The sequence below is a fragment of the Scyliorhinus canicula genome, chromosome 7 (genome assembly GCF_902713615.1).
Source record: "Scyliorhinus canicula chromosome 7, sScyCan1.1, whole genome shotgun sequence".
Classification (NCBI taxonomy): domain Eukaryota; kingdom Metazoa; phylum Chordata; class Chondrichthyes; order Carcharhiniformes; family Scyliorhinidae; genus Scyliorhinus; species Scyliorhinus canicula.
This window is the reverse complement of record NC_052152.1, coordinates 210,678,114-210,696,340: the sequence shown is the minus strand read 5'-3', so window position 1 is coordinate 210,696,340 and position 18,227 is coordinate 210,678,114. Positions and strand designations below refer to the sequence as shown.

General features: G+C 45.7%; 1 protein-coding gene across 1 annotated transcript in view; it reads right to left on the bottom strand.

Annotated features, from left to right (window-relative positions):
- LOC119969176 (myosin-7-like) overlaps positions 1 to 18,227 on the bottom strand; it is a 184,968-nt gene that overhangs the window by 155,842 nt on the left and 10,899 nt on the right. The window contains exons 3-9 of the mRNA XM_038802412.1: positions 17,892 to 18,048; positions 10,766 to 10,793; positions 8,807 to 8,903; positions 8,461 to 8,484; positions 7,740 to 7,832; positions 7,463 to 7,526; positions 4,364 to 4,462 (exon numbers count right to left, since the gene is read on the bottom strand). Of these exons, the coding sequence (XP_038658340.1) occupies positions 4,364 to 4,462; positions 7,463 to 7,526; positions 7,740 to 7,832; positions 8,461 to 8,484; positions 8,807 to 8,903; positions 10,766 to 10,793; positions 17,892 to 18,048 (562 nt within the window). The remainder of the gene's footprint in view (positions 1 to 4,363; positions 4,463 to 7,462; positions 7,527 to 7,739; positions 7,833 to 8,460; positions 8,485 to 8,806; positions 8,904 to 10,765; positions 10,794 to 17,891; positions 18,049 to 18,227) is intronic.

The following is an 18,227-nucleotide window of genomic DNA, read 5'->3' as shown; positions in this document are numbered from 1 at the left end:
CCCAGCCACTCGCTGTGCAGTCCAGAACCCAGCCACTCGCTGTGCAGTCCAGAACCCAGCCACTCACTGTGCAATCCAGAACCCAGCCACTCACTGTGCAATCCAGAACCCAGCCACTCGCTGTGCAGTCCAGAACCCAGCCACTCGCTGTGCAGTCCAGAACCCAGCCACTCGCTGTGCAGTCCAGAACCCAGCCACTCGCTGTGCAATCCAGAACCCAGCCACTCGCTGTACAGTCCAGAACCCAGCCACTCACTGTGAAGTCCAGAACCCAGCCACTCGCTGTGCAGTCCAGAACCCAGCCACTCGCTGTACAGTCCAGAACCCAGCCACTCGCTGTGCAGTCCAGAACCCAGCCTCTCTCTGTGCAGTCCAGAACCCAGCCACTCGCTGTGCAATCCAGAACCCAGCCACTTGCTGTGAGGTCCAGAACCCAGCCACTCACTGTGCAGTCCAGAACCCAGCCACTCGCTGTGCAGTCCAGAACCCAGCTACTCGCTGTACAGTCCAGAACCCAGCCACTCGCTGTGCAGTCCAGAACCCAGCCACTCGCTGTGCAATCCAGAACCCAGCCACTCGCTGTGCAATCCAGAACCCAGCCACTCGCTGTACAGTCCAGAACCCAGCCTCTCTCTGTGCAGTCCAGAACCCAGCCACTCACTGTGCAGTCCAGAACCCAGCCTCTCTCTGTGTAGTCCAGAACCCAGCCACTCGCTGTGCAGTCCAGAACCCAGCCTCTCTCTGTGTAGTCCAGAACCCAGCCACTAGCTGTGCAGTCCAGAACCCAGCCACTCGCTGTGCAGTCCAGAGCCCAGCCACTCGCTGTGCAGTCCAGAACCCAGCCACTCGCTGTGCAGTCCAGAACCCAGCCACTCGCTGTGCAGTCCAGAACCCAGTCACTCGCTGTGCAGTCCAGAACCCAGCCACTCGCTGAGTGAAACTGGTTTTTGTTTATATCACATTTTCTTCTTTTGCAAATCACTTTAAAACCTGCACCCTCTCATATTTGGTCCTTTTATGAGTAGGAACAGTTACTCCTGATCTACTTTGTCCAGTGTAAGGATCCTCTTGTTAATTCCTGTTTCCAGAGAGTAGTGGGGGCATGGAATGCACTGCCTGTGGAAGTAGTTGAGTCGGAAACGTTAGGGACCTTCAAGCGGCTATTGGATAGGTACATGGATTAGGGTAGAATAATGGAGTGTAGATTAATTTCTTCTTAAGGGCAGCACGGTAGCATTGTGGATAGCACAATTGCTTCACAGCTCCAGGGTCCCAAGTTCGATTTCGACTTGGGTCACTGTCTGTGGAGTCTGCACATCCTCCCCGTGTGTGCGTGGGCTTCCTCCGGGTACTCTGGTTTCCTCCCACAGTCCAAAGATGTGCAGGTTGGGTGGATTGGCCATGATAAATTGCTCTTAGTGTCCAAAATTCTATGATTAACCTAGGATAAAAGTTCGGCATAACATCGTGGGCCGAAGGGCCTGTCCTGTGCTGTATTTCTCTCTCTCTCTCTCCCTTGCTATTTCAAGTTTTGTACATGGACAATTAATGTGCCTAAACCTTTAAGATGGACTTCACCTTTATTTCGAGTGCTTGGTAAGCTGAGGATTGAGCTGTGACCTAAGGCAAGGCACGTTGCAAGGTGCCATTTATGTTTCAGATCAGCTTACACACCTTGATGGACTTGGCTGTCAGCCAATAGACTGTTTTGAATTACCGGGCCTTGTCAATAGATTATGCTGATTGGTCATACTTTTCTCTGGAATGTTCCTTCCTCTGTGAGAATTTGTTTGGTCTTTCAGATTCATTCCTGGGATCAGATCTGGGAGCAGCTATTCCGATTCTCTCATAATTGTTTAAACCTCTGAAAGTCTCAGGTGGGTATCTCTGTTCCTTCCTCTGCAAGGCTGGAGGACATACTGGTGATTCTGGAAACCAATTAATTTAAAACTCTGGCTGGAGCAGGGCTGAACTGAGACAAAGAGTCTTAAGAACTAATGAAAGTTAAAGTGACTCTCCTGAGGAATTCATGCTGCCTGGGAGTACTGGCTGAATGCTACTGCCAGAGGATTATCTCTAATATTAAACCGGTGGCTTCAATCCTGAAGCATCCTGGGAGGTCGGCCTGCTGCAACAACTTCAACATCAGGAGCAAGGACCCTAATTTCTTCTTTTTATCTTTAAACCTTAATCATTTTACCCTTTCCCCTTCTCTGCCTGTGTCTATCTTGTGTGAGTTTGGGTTGAGGGTGGAGCGGTAAAACAAAGTAGTAGATTAGCTGACCGTTATTCTGTTTTAATTGCTGCCTACTTCAACTTTGCTTTTGTTATGAATAAACAGTTATTACGTTCAACTTACAAGCCTGGTGGCTATAACTTCTTGAAAAGTCACGGGGGCCGAAGATTCTGCAAATTTTCTACGAATTATTGGTTAATTCACTTGTGTTGGAACTCTGGGGTCTGTGAGGCAGGAGTCAACCATGCACAAGTTGGGGGCTTCCGGGATCTTGGAACATGAGACGACAAATTTTGGTTACTGCGTGAATTAAGTTTGTAGTGAGATAACAGGATGACTCTGAAAGCTGCTAAGCATTTTCTTCAGGGGGATGACTTAACTCTGGTTTGCTTAATGGGGCTTTGCAATGACCCGCTAGTCATATTGGCAGGTGAATTAAAAGTGGATATATCACTTAGAACTATGAAGGTGGAGGTACAGGGGAGCCCATGAGCTGGTGTAGCTTCAGAGACATCTTCTGGTGGGGAAATGGAGCTGGAGAGTTTGGCTGTAGTTAGAGCACGACAGGGAATTAAAAAGAATGGAAATGGAAATGCAACTAAAACAGAGAGAAATGAAGATGAAGCAAAAAGAAATGGAGATGGAAGTTGGGAGAGGGGAGAGAGGAAAGAGAAAAAGAGAGCGAGAGAGAGGGAGAGCAAAAAGTAAAAGGAATGGAGATGGAAATGAGGAGGTTGGAATTAGAGAAAGACTGGGAAAGGGCAGAGAGCTGCCAGAAAGTAGGCCGGAACCCAGTGATAATATGTTTAAATTCATACAGGCCCTCCAAATTTCTAAGGGTAGGAGGTAAAAACAAAGGTGTAAAAAAATTTTTTAAATGTTTTTATTAAGGCATTTATAGTTTTAACAATTTTCAGGAAAAAAACCAAAGTGAACAACACATACCCAACCAGCAAGCAAACCCAGCCAACATGGCTTACCCACACGGTAAAAACATTCTTCAGGGCTTTTGAGAAAATAACGACGCGAATGGAGTGGCCGAGAGAAAAGTGGACATTACCCAAGCAGATGGGGCGGGCGCAGGATATTTATGTTGCTTTGTCAGAGCAGGATGCTAAGGATTATGATGAGGGGGTAAAACTATTCTTAATGCATATGAGCTAGTTTCCGACGCACATCGACAAAAGTTTTGGAATTTGAGGAGACAGCTGGGATGACTTAATAATAATATAATAATCGCTTATTGTCATAAGTAGGCTTCAATGAAGTTACTGTTAAAAGCCCCTAGTCGCCAAATTCAGGCGCCTGTTTGGGGAGGCTGGTACGGGACTTATGCAGAGTTGTAAAGGTTAAACAGAACAATTTTAATAGGCGGGTCCAAGCATAGGGAGTTGAAACTACCGATAAGGCTTTGGGGAGGTCATTCTGTTAGAAGAGTTTAAGAATTCCCTACCTTCTACAATAAGAAACCATGTTGAAGAGCAGAGGGTGCAAACTACTAGACAGGCAGCAATTATGGCTGATGATCATGAGCTAATTCATTAACTTAAAATTTGGGCCAGCACCCTCATAATTCTGAAAATGATAGGAAGTGGGACTCTGGGGTCTGTGAGGCAGGAATCAATCGTACACTCACCCAGGATGTCATAACACCAGCCCCCTCATGATCTAGAACATCTCTATTAAATCGCCTCTCAGCCGCTTTCTCTCCAAGGTGAACAGTCCCAACCTCTCCAATCTGTCCTCAGAACTGAAGTTTCTCATCCCTGGAACCATCCTTGTAAACCTCTTCCCCACTCTCTCCAATGTGTTCACATCCTTCCTATAGCGTGGCCCCCAGAACTGTTCACAATATTCCAGCTGAGGGCTAACATTCAGCAGAATCTCCTCGCTGCTGTACTCTGTTCCCCTATTAATAAATCCCAGAATACTCTCTGCTTTAGTAACTGCTCCCTCCACCTGTTCTGTCACCTTCAATGATCTCCTCTCAGATACACCAGGTCTGTTCTCTCTCTCAGTGCCAGTCTCATCCATCCAGGGTCAGGATGCTGGCAAATTATTCAACGAGAAAATATTGAGATACAAAGGTGTTGGGAGAGGTGTTAAATTGTGACTGTTCACACTCACCAAACAGCTCCGTCTTTTTCCCAGAGAATATCTGATAATAAATGTGATAACTCCTTTCGCCAGGTTGCTGGAAAATTACTCGGGATTTTTCCAGGAGATCTGAAAGTTAAAGATTAGAATTAGGACGGAGCAGATTCCAGATAATCCCATCAAGCAGAGAAACACGGGGCGGGATTTACAGGCTCTTCACAGGTAACTCCAGTCCCACGCCGGAGCACGGGAAACTCCGGTTCCATGCCGGAGCACGGGAAACTCCGGTTCCATGCCGGAGCACGGGAAACTCCGGTTCCATGCCGGAGCACGGGAAACTCCGGTTCCATGCCGGAGCACGGGAAACTCCGGTTCCATGCCGGAGCACGGGAAACTCCGGTTCCATGCCGGAGCACGGGAAACTCCGGTTCCATGCCGGAGCACGGGAAACTCCGGTTCCATGCCGGAGCACGGGAAACTCAGGTTCCATGCCGGAGCACGGGAAACTCCGGTTCCATGCCGGAGCACGGGAAACTCCGGTCCCACGCCGGAACATGGGAAACTCCGGTTCCATGCCGGAGCACGGGAAACTCAGGTTCCACACAGGAACACGGGAAACTCCGGTTCCATGCAGGAACACAGGAAACTCCGGTTCCACACAGGAACACGGGAAACTCCGGTCCCACACCGGGGCACAGGAAATTCCGAGGACAATGGTGGCACCGGTATCTCCCGCTGGAACGCTGTCTCTCCCGCTGAGATATGCACTGCGCGCCGGTGGGTAAATCCCGCCCACAGTCCGAAATGACTTGAATGCAACAAACTGAGGAGAGGAGATTGGAAGCTGCAGTAATCCTGAAACTCAGACTTATTGTCAAGGCAAGGTTTGATTGAGGGGAACAGATTGAAGCCATTTTGATGGTCTGGAACACACTGCCTGGGAGGGTGGTGAGGGTCTGGAACACACTGCCTGGGAGGGTGGTGAGGGTCTGGAACACACTGCCTGGGAGGGTGGTGAGGGTCAGGAACACACTGCCTGGGAGGGTGGTGAGGGTCCGGAATGCACTGCCTGGGAGGGTGGTGAGGGTCCGGAATGCACTGCCTGGGAGGGTGGTGACGGTCAGGAACACACTGCCTGGGAGGGTGGTGACGGTCTGGAACACACTGCCTGGGAGGGTGGTGAGGGTCCGGAATGCACTGCCTGGGAGGGTGGTGACGGTCAGGAACGCACTGCCTGGGAGGGTGGTGAGGGTCTGGAACACACTGCCTGGGAGGGTGGTGAGGGTCAGGAACACACTGCCTGGGAGGGTGGTGAGGGTCCGGAATGCACTGCCTGGGAGGGTGGTGAGGGTCCGGAATGCACTGCCTGGGAGGGTGGTGACGGTCAGGAACACACTGCCTGGGAGGGTGGTGACGGTCTGGAACACACTGCCTGGGAGGGTGGTGAGGGTCCGGAATGCACTGCCTGGGAGGGTGGTGACGGTCAGGAACACACTGCCTGGGAGGGTGGTGACGGTGTGGAACACACTGCCTGGGAGGGTGGGAGAGGGTCAGGAACACACTGCCTGGGAGGGTGGTGAGGGTCTGGAGCACACTGCCTGGGAGGGTGGTGAGGGTCAGGAACGCACTGCCTGGGAGGGGGGTGAGGGTCCGGAATGCACTGCCTGGGAGGCTGGTGAGGGTCAGGAACACACTGCCTGGGAGGGTGGTGACGGTCAGGAACACACTGCCTGGGAGGGTGGTGATGGTCAGGAACACACTGCCTGGGAGGGTGGTGACGGTCAGGAACACACTGCCTGGGAGGGTGGGAGAGGCTGGAACACACTGTCTGGGAGGGTGGTGACGGTCAGGAACACACTGCCTGGGAGGGTGGTGAGGGTCTGGAACACACTGCCTGGGAGGGTGGTGATGGTCAGGAACACACTGCCTGGGAGGGTGGGAGAGGGTCAGGAACACACTGCCTGGGAGGGTGGTGAGGGTCAGGAACACACTGCCTGGGAGGGTGGTGACGGTCAGGAACACACTGCCTGGGAGGGTGGTGAGGGTCTGGAACACACTGCCTGGGAGGGTGGTGAGGGTCAGGAACACACTGCCTGGGAGGGTGGTGAGGGTCAGGAACGCACTGCCTGGGAGGGTGGTGAGGGTCAGGAACACACTGCCTGGGAGGGGGGTGACAGTTAGGAACACACTGCCTGGGAGGGGGGTGACGGTGTGGAACACGCTGCCTGGGAGGGGGGTAGAGGCGGGTTGCCTCACATCCTTTAAAAGGTCCCTGGATCAGCACTTGATACATCTTAACATTCAAGGCAAATGGGCCAAGTGCTGGCAAATGGGATTAGGTCAGCAGGTCAGGTGTTTTTCATGTATCGGTGCAGACTCGATGGGCCGAAGGGCCCCTTCTGCATTCTGTGATAACAAGTAGTCACAATTCAGCTCTGTTAAAGGAGCAAGCAGAAAGGGTTTGAGCAGAAATAATAATAATCTTTATTTGTGTCACAAGTAGGCTAACATTAACACTGCAATGAAATTACTGTGAAAAGCCCCTAGTCGCCACATTCTGACACCTGTTCGGGTACACAGAGGGAGTAAACATATCTAACTTGAATAGACCCAATCAGAGTAAAACACTCTCCAGTCCGACCAATCAACAGGCACCTTAATCCAAACTCAGGAAGACCCTCCCCTTCAGTTCCAATGTGGGGAATTTCTCCTCTCGATGCTGTCAGCTTTGCTGTGATATGATCGACAGCAGGTATTTCTATGACTTCTGGGGAGATCCAAAAACAATTGTAATGTAATTGCAAATGTGATCATTTCTGCTCCAACCTGCTACATAGAAATGAGATGAATTGTGACTCATTAGCATAGATTTCCAATTGCAATTAGGCTCAGTCTGTTCCTATCAATCAAACTACACTTCACAAGCCAATCTCAGTTTTACTGAGCGAGGCTGTTAGTTTAGTGTTGGATTGAAGCTGACTTATTAATTGTGAAGTGTTGAGTGTAAAGAATTGTCCCAGGCATGTTTCATTCAGGGATATTAAACCCAGCAGACACCTCTCCTGAATCTGGTACACAATATACAGCAGATATCCGACTGTGAGCCTCATACTGTGTCTCAACACTTACAGATGTCGATATCAGCTGATGCCAGTTTTCCCGTGGGCCCAAAGTGGATCCGAATAAATTTCCCCTACACAACGAGAAGAGAAGGGCATCCACATTAGAACATGCAATAGTGACGGCACTTCAACTCACGTGCAACTCGATCAGAAAATGCATCACACACGAATCTAATTTCCTCTTATCAAACCTCTTATTGAACAATATATTGTCCGGTATAACATGCTCAATTATTGTTTAACGTTGGCAATGATGAGTGAGAAGATGTCATTAAGTAACTTACAAAACGGCTCGAGTTGTCATTCCTTAAGGTTTTGGCATTTCCAAAAGCTTCCATTGCTGGGTTTGCCTCGATGATCTGATCCTCTAGGGTTCCCTGGCAATTCAATAAAGTGAATATGAGTATAAATTGTCCCCGGTATTCACTTCAATTAATGACCTATTCTTCAGAAACCCCCCCAAAATACCACCCCCTTCACACAGGCACCCTTACCCCATCCATTCTCCAACTTGCGTCTCCTTGAGTTCAATGATGGTGGCCAAATCTTTGCGGTTAGGAATTCCTAATTAGTGTCACTTGGTAACTCAGATCAATTTTATTCAGAATCTTGCTGCACTGATTGATTTTTAGAACAAGGACCTGGGGCGGGATTCTCCCCTACCCGGCGGGTCGGGGGGTGCCCGCCGATCGGCACGATTCCTGCCCCCGCCGAATCTCCATGCCGGAGAATTCGGCGGCCGTCGGGGGCAGGATTCACGCCGCCCCCCGGTGATTCTCCGACCCGGCGGGGGGGTCGGAGAATCCGGCCCATGATCAGAGATCAAGTATCGATTGTGAGGCTTGATACCTCGATGTTGATGGAGTTGCTGCTGGTCCTGGTTCCCCCCCCCCCCCCACCCCCCACCCGCCCCCACAGTGTGTGGAGAATGACAGAGAACATATAAACAAGTCCACAGCTACACAAAGGAATGACACACAGCAGTGGCAGAGGCAGTGGGCTTACCCCAGTCTTTGTGGCTGGTTGAGACTTGGCGGGAAAAAAGAAAATAATAATTTTTTTCTGATTAAAACAGTAAGTAATTTCCTTCACTGAAAAAGAGAAGCAATTATGATTTGAAAAATCAAAACAGCACAGATGCGAAAAATTATATTTTAAAAGTTTTGTTTTAAAAACATTCAAAAAAAAAGAAAAAAACGTAACTCTAGGGGTAAAAATATTTACTCAGTAACATTCAATCTGTGGATAAATTACTGAATGTTAAACTACGCCAGCGGCCAAAACAGTTTTACCAGAAAAAGGCAAAAATGCAAAATAAAAAGGCAAGAGGTTTGAAAGAGTTGATCCTTACGCCCTTCTTTCCACTTGCGTCGCCCAAGGCAGCAACAATAGCAAAGTACTGAATAACACGTTTAGTGTTGACCGTTTTCCCAGCTCCTGATTCCCCACTGGGAACAGATAAAACCCAGGAAAAGAAAAAAGTGAAAAAGTTAAACCCCAAAAAACAAAATATTCATAATCATTCAAAATATCAAATACAAATCAGAGAGAATAAAGGTTTCTGGTGTGTTATTCTCAGTGTTAAAAAGGTTGTGTATGTTTTTATACAGAATGAAATGTGCCCTGGTCTGTAGATACAGTTATAAATGATTCAAGATGAAATAATTTGGATCTATCTGTTGATGGGTCCCTCCTGTTTAAACCCTGCTTGTTCTCTGAGTCTTTCCTTCCTATTATTTTCACTATTACCATTTTGTTCAATGGATGAGTAAAGGACCTGTGACTTTTAGCCTGTGTCTTTAACACAAGCAGAAGCAATGGCCTGTGTCTTTAACACAAGCAGAAGCAATGGCCTGTATCTTTAACACAAGCAGAAGCAATGGCCTGCACCTTTAACACAAGCAGAAGCAATGGCCTGTGTCTTTAACACAAGCAGAAGCAATGGCCTGTGTCTTTAACACAAGCAGAAGCAATGGCCTGTATCTTTAACACAAGCAGAAGCAATGGCCTGTACCTTTAACACAAGCAGAAGCAATGGCCTGTGTCTTTAACACAAGCAGAAGCAATGGCCTGTACCTTTAACACAAGCAGAAGCAATGTCCTGTACCTTTAACACAAGCAGAAGCAATGGCCTGTACCTTTAACACAAGCAGAAGCAATGGCCTGTGTCTTTAACACAAGCAGAAACAATGGCCTGTACCTTTAACACAAGCAGAAGCAATGGCCTGTACCTTTAACACAAGCAGAAGCAATGGCCTGTACCTTTAACACAAGCAGAAGCAATGGCCTGTACCTTTAACACAAGCAGAAGCAATGGCCTGTGTCTTTAACACAAGCAGAAGCAATGGCCTGTACCTTTAACACAAGCAGAAGCAATGTCCTGTACCTTTAACACAAGCAGAAGCAATGGCCTGTGTCTTTAACACAAGCAGAAACAATGGCCTGTACCTTTAACACAAGCAGAAGCAATGGCCTGTACCTTTAACACAAGCAGAAGCAATGGCCTGTGTCTTTAACACAAGCAGAAACAATGGCCTGTACCTTTAACACAAGCAGAAGCAATGGCCTGTACCTTTAACACAAGCAGAAGCAATGGCCTGTACCTTTAACACAAGCAGGAAGAATCCGGAGGGAATCGGTGATGATTCGCTTTGACTGACTTGGCTGGTGACCAGTGAATTGGCTTAAATGTCTGTGCCCTGCCCGGTGGCCAGACGTGATTGGTTCTTGTCCCACTGACATGTTTCTCAGTGTGGGGGTAGAAATTGGCAGCAATTTGCCAAAACGATTTGAAAAGTAGGGAAATGGAGTGGTCAGAGTGTTGCACAAGCCAATGTGCTACATTGCCACCTCTGGCTGGAGAGTGTAATTACAGTGTGACATGTTTACATAGGAATTTCTCATTATAAACATGGACAGAAATGTGTAGTTTGTCAATTTGTAAAGGAACGTTATCCAAAAAAACATACGGTCTGTTATATACAGAAACATTTCATATAAAATGCAATATTTTATGGTCACAACTAAGCAGCAGAGTTAACAGATTGAAGCAACAGCCCCAAAGCAAACAAACCACCAGTAGGAATGTTGGGAAAGCCTCGGTGAAGATTACAATTTGACATTACACCGAGGAATATTACTGGATAATGCTGATATATCACCAGGAGTAACGAGCAATAATTCAGAATATTAACAGGGTTAACTCTAAGCTAAAATTCAATCCTAATCAATCAATTCACTTTCATTTCAACTTTAAATCAAGTAGGATTAGTTTTTAAATATTATTAAAATATGAAAGTTAGGGACTCACGTAATCAGCATTGATTGGTTCTCCCGATCTAGAAAAATGGAGTGATTATTAATAATTGTTCCCAGCCTGCCTCCGTCCCACAGCCCCCAATATGGCTCTCATCTGTCTGATATCAGGAGTCACTCAATGATACTCACAGTCTGCAGTATACCTCACCACCTGTAGTGATATGCATAAGCAGTTGTACATGTAAATATGTTTGACCTCCAACCACTACGTGGCAGGCAAGGTACACCGTGTGACACAGCAGCTTGGGGGAGTACGGATAGGAAGTCATTGTGGATAGTTGTGTTTTGTGAAAGCTCTAGTTTTCCAGTTTTTTAGTATTATTAGTATTGTTTTCCAGCCCACATGATTGTTATTTAATAAATTCAGCTAGTCAAGAACTAGACGTTCTTTGGTGCACTGACTCAAACATTGCATATGCATCAGAACATAACATGGTACCAGGAGTTTGATGAAATTCGGAAACGGTACTACAAAAATAATAGTAAACGGGGAGCATCACAAGAAATCATTCAATGCTGAATTGGTTTGCAGAAGAAGATGGAAAGTTTGAAAATGCCTCAATATCTTCGTGTAACTGGTAACGTAGATACAAATTGGCGCACTTTTAAACAGCAGTTCACATTGTATGTGACAGCCGTAAGTTTACAAGCAGCCTGATTCACGGAAAATAGCGTCACTGCTAACTGTAGCAGCCCACAGACAATAGGGATTTTCAACACATTGGTCTTTGAACAGGAGGGAGATAGTGAGAGCTTCGAGGCCATCGTTAAGATTGATGAGCATTGTACCCCAAAAAAGAATAAAACCTTTGAGAGGAACATTTTAAAAATGCGCATGCAGCAGATGGGCGACTCGTTTGATAGCCTTCTCATTGACCTAAAATTGAAGGCACAAACCTGCAATTTTGCGACGTTAAAGTCATCTGTGATTAGAGATCAAAGAGTCTTCAGCATCAAAAATGATAAAGTGCGTGAATGTCTTCTGAGGGAGAATGAGCTACAGCTCCAAGACGCATTTAAAATTTGCCATGCGAGTGAATCAGCTGCGCAGCAAATAAACACGGTAAATTATAATCATTTTTTATTGTCACAAGTAGGCTTTCATTGTAATGAAGTTACTGTGAAATGTGAAGAGTTTAGGTGCAAAAGTCCTGAGTGAAGCCGACGGCATAGATGTTGCGACGCAGTCGAAAATTAAACGTCATCTCAGCAGTAGTGTCCATTTTAAGCGATTGCTGAGCATTTTGTGTCAGCAGTGTAGAAACAGGCATCTACCAAGGCAAGGTCCCGGATTTGGAAAGGTTTTCACAAAGTGCAAGGGTCAAAACCATTTTGGCAAGCAATGTTTTTCCAGCAAGATAATTAGTTCAGAAAAGTCCATCAATACCATTGATGATGTTAATTGAGAGGGAATATTTTTCATTGATGTTGTTTTGAATGAAGACAGGGCCAACAAAGCCAAACAGAGTAAAATGTCTCCTACTGAAATATGAAGTTAAAACAATGATGTGTCTACAGTAACTAAAGATTAGGGCAGCACGGTAGCACAAGTGGATAGCACTGTAGCTTCACAGCGCCAGGGTCCCAGGTTCGATTCCCCACTGGGTCACTGACTGTGCGGAGTCTGCACGCTCTCCCCGTGTCTGCGTGGGTTTCCTCCGGGTGCTCCGGTTTCCCCCCACAGTCCAAACATGTAAAGGTTAGGTGGATTGGCCATGCTAAATTTCTCGTAGTGTCCAAAAAGGTTTTAGGAGGTGTTATTGGGTTACAGGGATAGGGTGGAGGTGAGAGCTCAAGTGGGTCGGTGCAGACTCAAAGAACAAAGAACAAAGAAAATTACGGCACAGGAACAGGCCCTTCGGCCCTCCCAGCCTGTGCCAATCCAGATCCTTTATCTAAACCTGTCTCCTATTTTCCAAGGATCTACTTCCCTCTGTTCCTGCCCATTCATATACCTGTCTAGATGCATCTTAAATGATGCTATCGTGCCCGCCTCTACCACCTCCGCTGGCAAAGCGTTCCAGGCACCCACCACCCTCTGCGTAAAGAACTTTCCACGCACATCTCCCTTAAACTTTCCCCCTCTCACTTTGAAATTGTGACCCCTTGTAACTGACACCCCCACTCTTGGGAAAAGCTTGTTGCTATCCACCCTGTTCATACCTCTCCTAATTTTGTAGACCTCAATCAGGTCCCCCCTCAACTTCCGTAAAGAACAAAGAAAATTACAGCACAGGAACAGGCAAGAGGACTCGATGGTCCGAATGGCCTCTTTCTGCACTATGTGTTCTATGTCCTATGATAACTGGACAGTTTCTTTGCTTGTAAATAAATCATTCATAGTGTTAAACTAGACACAGGAATGATGGTGAATCTCATCAGTATCACTGATACTGAAGTGATGAAAATAAAACCCAGAATATTAAACAAGCCAGTTTTCTTGAAGGACTATAACGGTCAAAGAACTGACACCTTAGGCATGTGTGAGCTTGAAGTCCAAGTAAAAGATAAATTTCACAAAGTCAAATTCTCAAAAGTAGCTACAGATCGTGAATTGCTGCTAGGTGTTGAAGCTTGAATTAGTATAAAGAGTGCATAACACTGACTGGGCTCTGAACGCACACAGTGGATCGTTGGAGTCTATAAGCATTTCCAGAGATTTTTCAGGGTTTTGGTGTTGCCCTTTACCGTAATGCTCAGCCAGTGATACGTGCTCCAGGGAGATCTCCAGCACCACGACAGGACTGTCTAAAAGCTGAATTAGACAGAATGACAAATCTTGGTGTGATCAGAAAAATCGACAACCGACAGATTGGATGAATTCAATGGTGTATTAAAAACTAAATAATGATCTCAGGATATGCATGGACCCCAAAGACCTCAATGCAAACATCAAAATGGAACAGTATCCAATACCCAAGCGAGATGAAATAATTAGTGAGATGTCAGATGCGACGTTCTTCAGTAAACTCAGTGCCTCGAAGGATTTCTGGCAACTCAAATTGGATGAAGAGAATACTAAGTATTGTACATTCAATACTCCATTTGGTCGATATTGATTTCTACGCACGCTCTTTGCCATAATGTCTGCATCCAAAATCTTTCACAGAGCAATGGAGCACACTGTGGTAGGTATTCAGGGTGTTCGTGTATATGTTGATGACATAATCGTTTGGGGTTCCACACAAAAGGAACACAATGAAAGGCTGATCAGAGTATTGCAGAATGTCGAGAAGCATGGACGACGTTTCAACAAGGCCAAATGTCAATTTGGCGTCAAGGAAACGTTCCTGGGAGGCAGGTTGTCTGCTCAAGGCGGACAACCTGATGAAGTTAAAACACAAACAATTATGAAAATGCCTCGACCAATCTACAAAAAAGGTGTATTGAGAATATCGGGAATGATTAATTTTATTGGTAAATTTACTCCAAACCTGTCGGCAAAGTCAAGAGGTCTTCGAGAAGTTCTCAGTAAAGTGAATAAATTTATATGGACAGATAAACATGACCAAGAGTGGATCAGACTGAAAAAAAGCTCTAACAACAACTTCAGTTCAAACATTTTCCCGCCCGGCCAAGAACACAAACATTTCGACAGACGTGTGGAGGGATGGGTCAGGTACAGTTTTACTGCAGTGGAAGGTGGTTCTGATTGGAAGCCGGTTGCATTTGCATCCAGATGGATGACCAATTCGGAGTGTCGATATGCTCCAATTGAGAAGGAATGTCTAGGATTAGTCAACGGATTAGAGAAGATTCACAGTTATGTGTGTGGCCTCCCTACTGTTCTTGTAAAAAAAACCCTAGTGAGCTATCACCTGACATCCAAAGGATGATGATGAAGCTTCAGCGGGATGATTTTGATCCAATTTACACTCCAGGCAGATGCACTATCCAGAGCTACTGCACTCTGGATGATAACTTAATGGAAGAAAACGTGCCCGTGCATGTTGGCCTGATAACAGAGACACTGCCAGTATCTGACGCAAAATCAGAATTCATAGTGGCAGAAGCGAAAAAAGATGACATTCTGCAAATGGCAATAAATAATCTCAGCAAGGGATGGCCGAAAGGGTCATGCTCCAAATATCATAGCCTCACAGCAAAGCTAGCGTTACTACGACAACAAAGAATAATCATTCCACAGTCCGTGCGTAATAAAATATTGCTAAAGATTCATGAGGGTCACGTCGGGATTGAAAAGTGCAAAAGGAGAGCGTGAGATACGGTGTATTGGCCGGGAATCAAGAAGGATATTCAGACGATGGTGGAAGAATGCTCTACCGTGTCAGAAACTCCAAAATCGACAAACGAAGGAACAATGGAGATGGGCAAAATTGTGTCAGTTCCATGGCAAAAAGTAGGGATAGACTTGTTTTATCTCGAAGGGAAAGAATATTTGTTGATAGTCGACAACTATTCAAATTATCTGTAGGTGGCACAGTTGTCAAGCTTGCTTATTATTATGCATACAAAAGCAATATTTGCACGTTCTGGCATTCCACAAGTCATCATGAGTAACAATAGTCCGTGTTAAATTGTAACAAATGGAAGGCATTTGCCCAGCGTTCTGACTTCAGACATGTCACGAGGCCTTTGTATCCTCAGTCTAATGGAAATGTAGAGAAAGGTTTGCAGATAGTAAAGCAACTACTAAAGAAATCAATGGACAGCCAAGATGATCCATTTCTAGCATTGCTTAGCTACCGAGCATTACCATTAAGTTGTGGTTTGTCACCATCAGAACTGTTAATGAGTTGAAAGTTAAGAACTCTGCCATGCCAAACCATGCAGCAAGTAAATCATGTGATACGGAATCAGCTGCAATCTCAAAGGAAGAATCAGAAGAGTTACTATGACAAGTCAACCAGGGCTCAGGAACCTTTAAATCCGAATGATGTTAGTGAAGGTGGAGAATCCTGATGGCTGGTCAGAATGTGCAAAAATATTACAGAAAATAGGTCTGAGATCTTACACTGTAATCATGGAGCAAGGACAGGTTCTAAGGAGAAACAGGCAGGCACTCGTGAAAGTTAAGCAACCTGTTACTCAACTGCAAGCAGATGATGCCAATGAGAGCTTGTGTATGTCAAACCAACTCAACCAAAGGATAAATCAAATGTCATAGCACAGTCCGAGGTTCCACACAATGATGGTACTGTCCGAGGTTCCACACAATGATGGTACTGTCCGAGGTTCCACACAATGATGGTACAGTCCGAGGTTCCACGCAATGATGGTACAGTCCGAGGTTCCACACAATGATGGTACAGTCTGAGGTTCCACACAATAATGGTACAGTCTGAGGTTCCACACAATGATGTAGTCTTACCAACTACTCCTTCAGAAACACACGTTTGTCAAGCAGATTCATCAGATCTACCGAAACTCAGAAGATCAACAAGGCATAGAAAGAAACTTGACAGACTGAATCTGTAATTGACAATGTAGCTGTACATGATATGAACAATGGACTATACATATCACATGTAATATTAATTGTAATCATGTGTATATGTTTTTGTTAAAATCTCAAGGAAAGGGGATGTAGTGATATGCATAAGCAGTTGTACATGTAAATATGTTTGATCTCCAACCACTAGGTGGCAGGCAAGTTACACCGTGTGACACTGCAGCCTAAGGGAGTCTGAGTAAGAAGCCATTATGGATAGTTGGGTTTTGTGATAGCTCTAGTTTCCAGTTTATTAGTATTTTTAATGTTGTTTACCAGCCCACATTATTGTTATTTAATAAATTCAACTAGACGTTTTTTATGCACTGACTCGATCATCATTACATACGCACTGGAAGGTAACACCCAGCAGCTGAGGTCGGCTAACCCAGCCGTGCACTATTGTTCTCTGATGGACACGTCTCCCACGCTCGGAAGGCTACTTACTGCGGACCACATCATTGTACACATTGTCACTATTGTTCTCTGTTGTTTGCCATTGTTAACTATTGTTCACTATTGTTTAGAATCATCATAGAATATACAGTGTAGAAGGAGGCCATTTGGCCCATCGGGCCTGCACCGGCCCTTGGAAAGAGCACCCTAACCAAGCCTACACCTCCACCCTATCCCCGTAACCCAGCAACCCCACCCAACCTTTTTGGACTCAGGATGCTACTTACTGCGGACCATGTTGTTGTATGCATTGTCACTATTGTTCACTTCTGTTCACCATTGTTCACTATTGACTTCAGGATGCTACTTACTGCGGACAATGTTGCTGTATGCATTGTCACTATTGTTATATGTTTTTCACCATTATTCACGATTGTTCTCAGAATACTACTTACTGCGGGCCATGTTGTTGTATGCATTGTCACTACTGTTCTCTGTTGTTCACCATTGTTCACTATTGTTCTTGGGGTGCTACTTACTGCGGACCATGTTGTTGTATGCATTGTCATTATTGATCTCTGTTGTATTCACTATTTTATTCGCGCAAAGTTACTTACTGTGGTCCATGCCACTGTACGCATCGTCATTGTACGCATTGTTCTCTATTGTTCACCATTGTTCACTATTGTTCTTATAATTCTACTTACTGAGGACCATGATGTCTGCATTGTCACTATTGTTCACTGTTGTTCACCATTACTCACTATTGTTCTCGGGATGCTACTTACTGCAAACCATGTTGTTGTACATATTGTCACTATTGTTCTTTCTGTTCGCCATTATTCACTATTGACGTCAGGATGCTACTTATTGCGGACCATGTTGCTGTACGCATTGTCACTACTGTTGTATACTATTAACCGTTATTCACTATTATTCTCGGAATGTTACTTACTGCAGACCATGTTGTTGTACACTGTTCTCTGTTATTCACCATTGTTCACTATTGTTCTTGGGGTGCTACTTACTGCGGGCCATGTCATTGTATGTATTGTCACGATTGTTCACCATTGTTCACTATTGTTCTTGGAGTGCTACTTACTGTGGACCATGTCGTTGTGCGCATTTTCACCATTATTCACCACTATTCACTGTTGGTTGTGAGGTGTTACTTACTGTGGACCATGTTGCTGTACGCATTGTCACTATTGATCTCTGAGGTTCACCATTATTCACTACTATTCACTATTGTTCTCCGGATGCTACTTACTGCGGACCATGTCGTTGTACGCATTGTCAGCAATGGAGTAGATGTGAGGCGGAGCCTCTGAGCGTCGCTTTCCCTTGTAAGCACCAACCACAGATGCACTGTACACAGGGAGCCACTTGTACGGGTTTACAGTCACACAGAACAACCCCGAGTAGGTCTGTGAAGAAGACAGACACAGAGTGAGACAGATATTTTTACTGATTCTTTGCTGATTCCTGTACCTTGTTTAAGAAACTGATTGACCTTTCACCTCGGGTAATTGATTCAGATCCTGCCCCGACAGGTGATGTTGAAATATTCCATGGTCACTGGCCGCAAGGATTCAGTGTAAAGTTC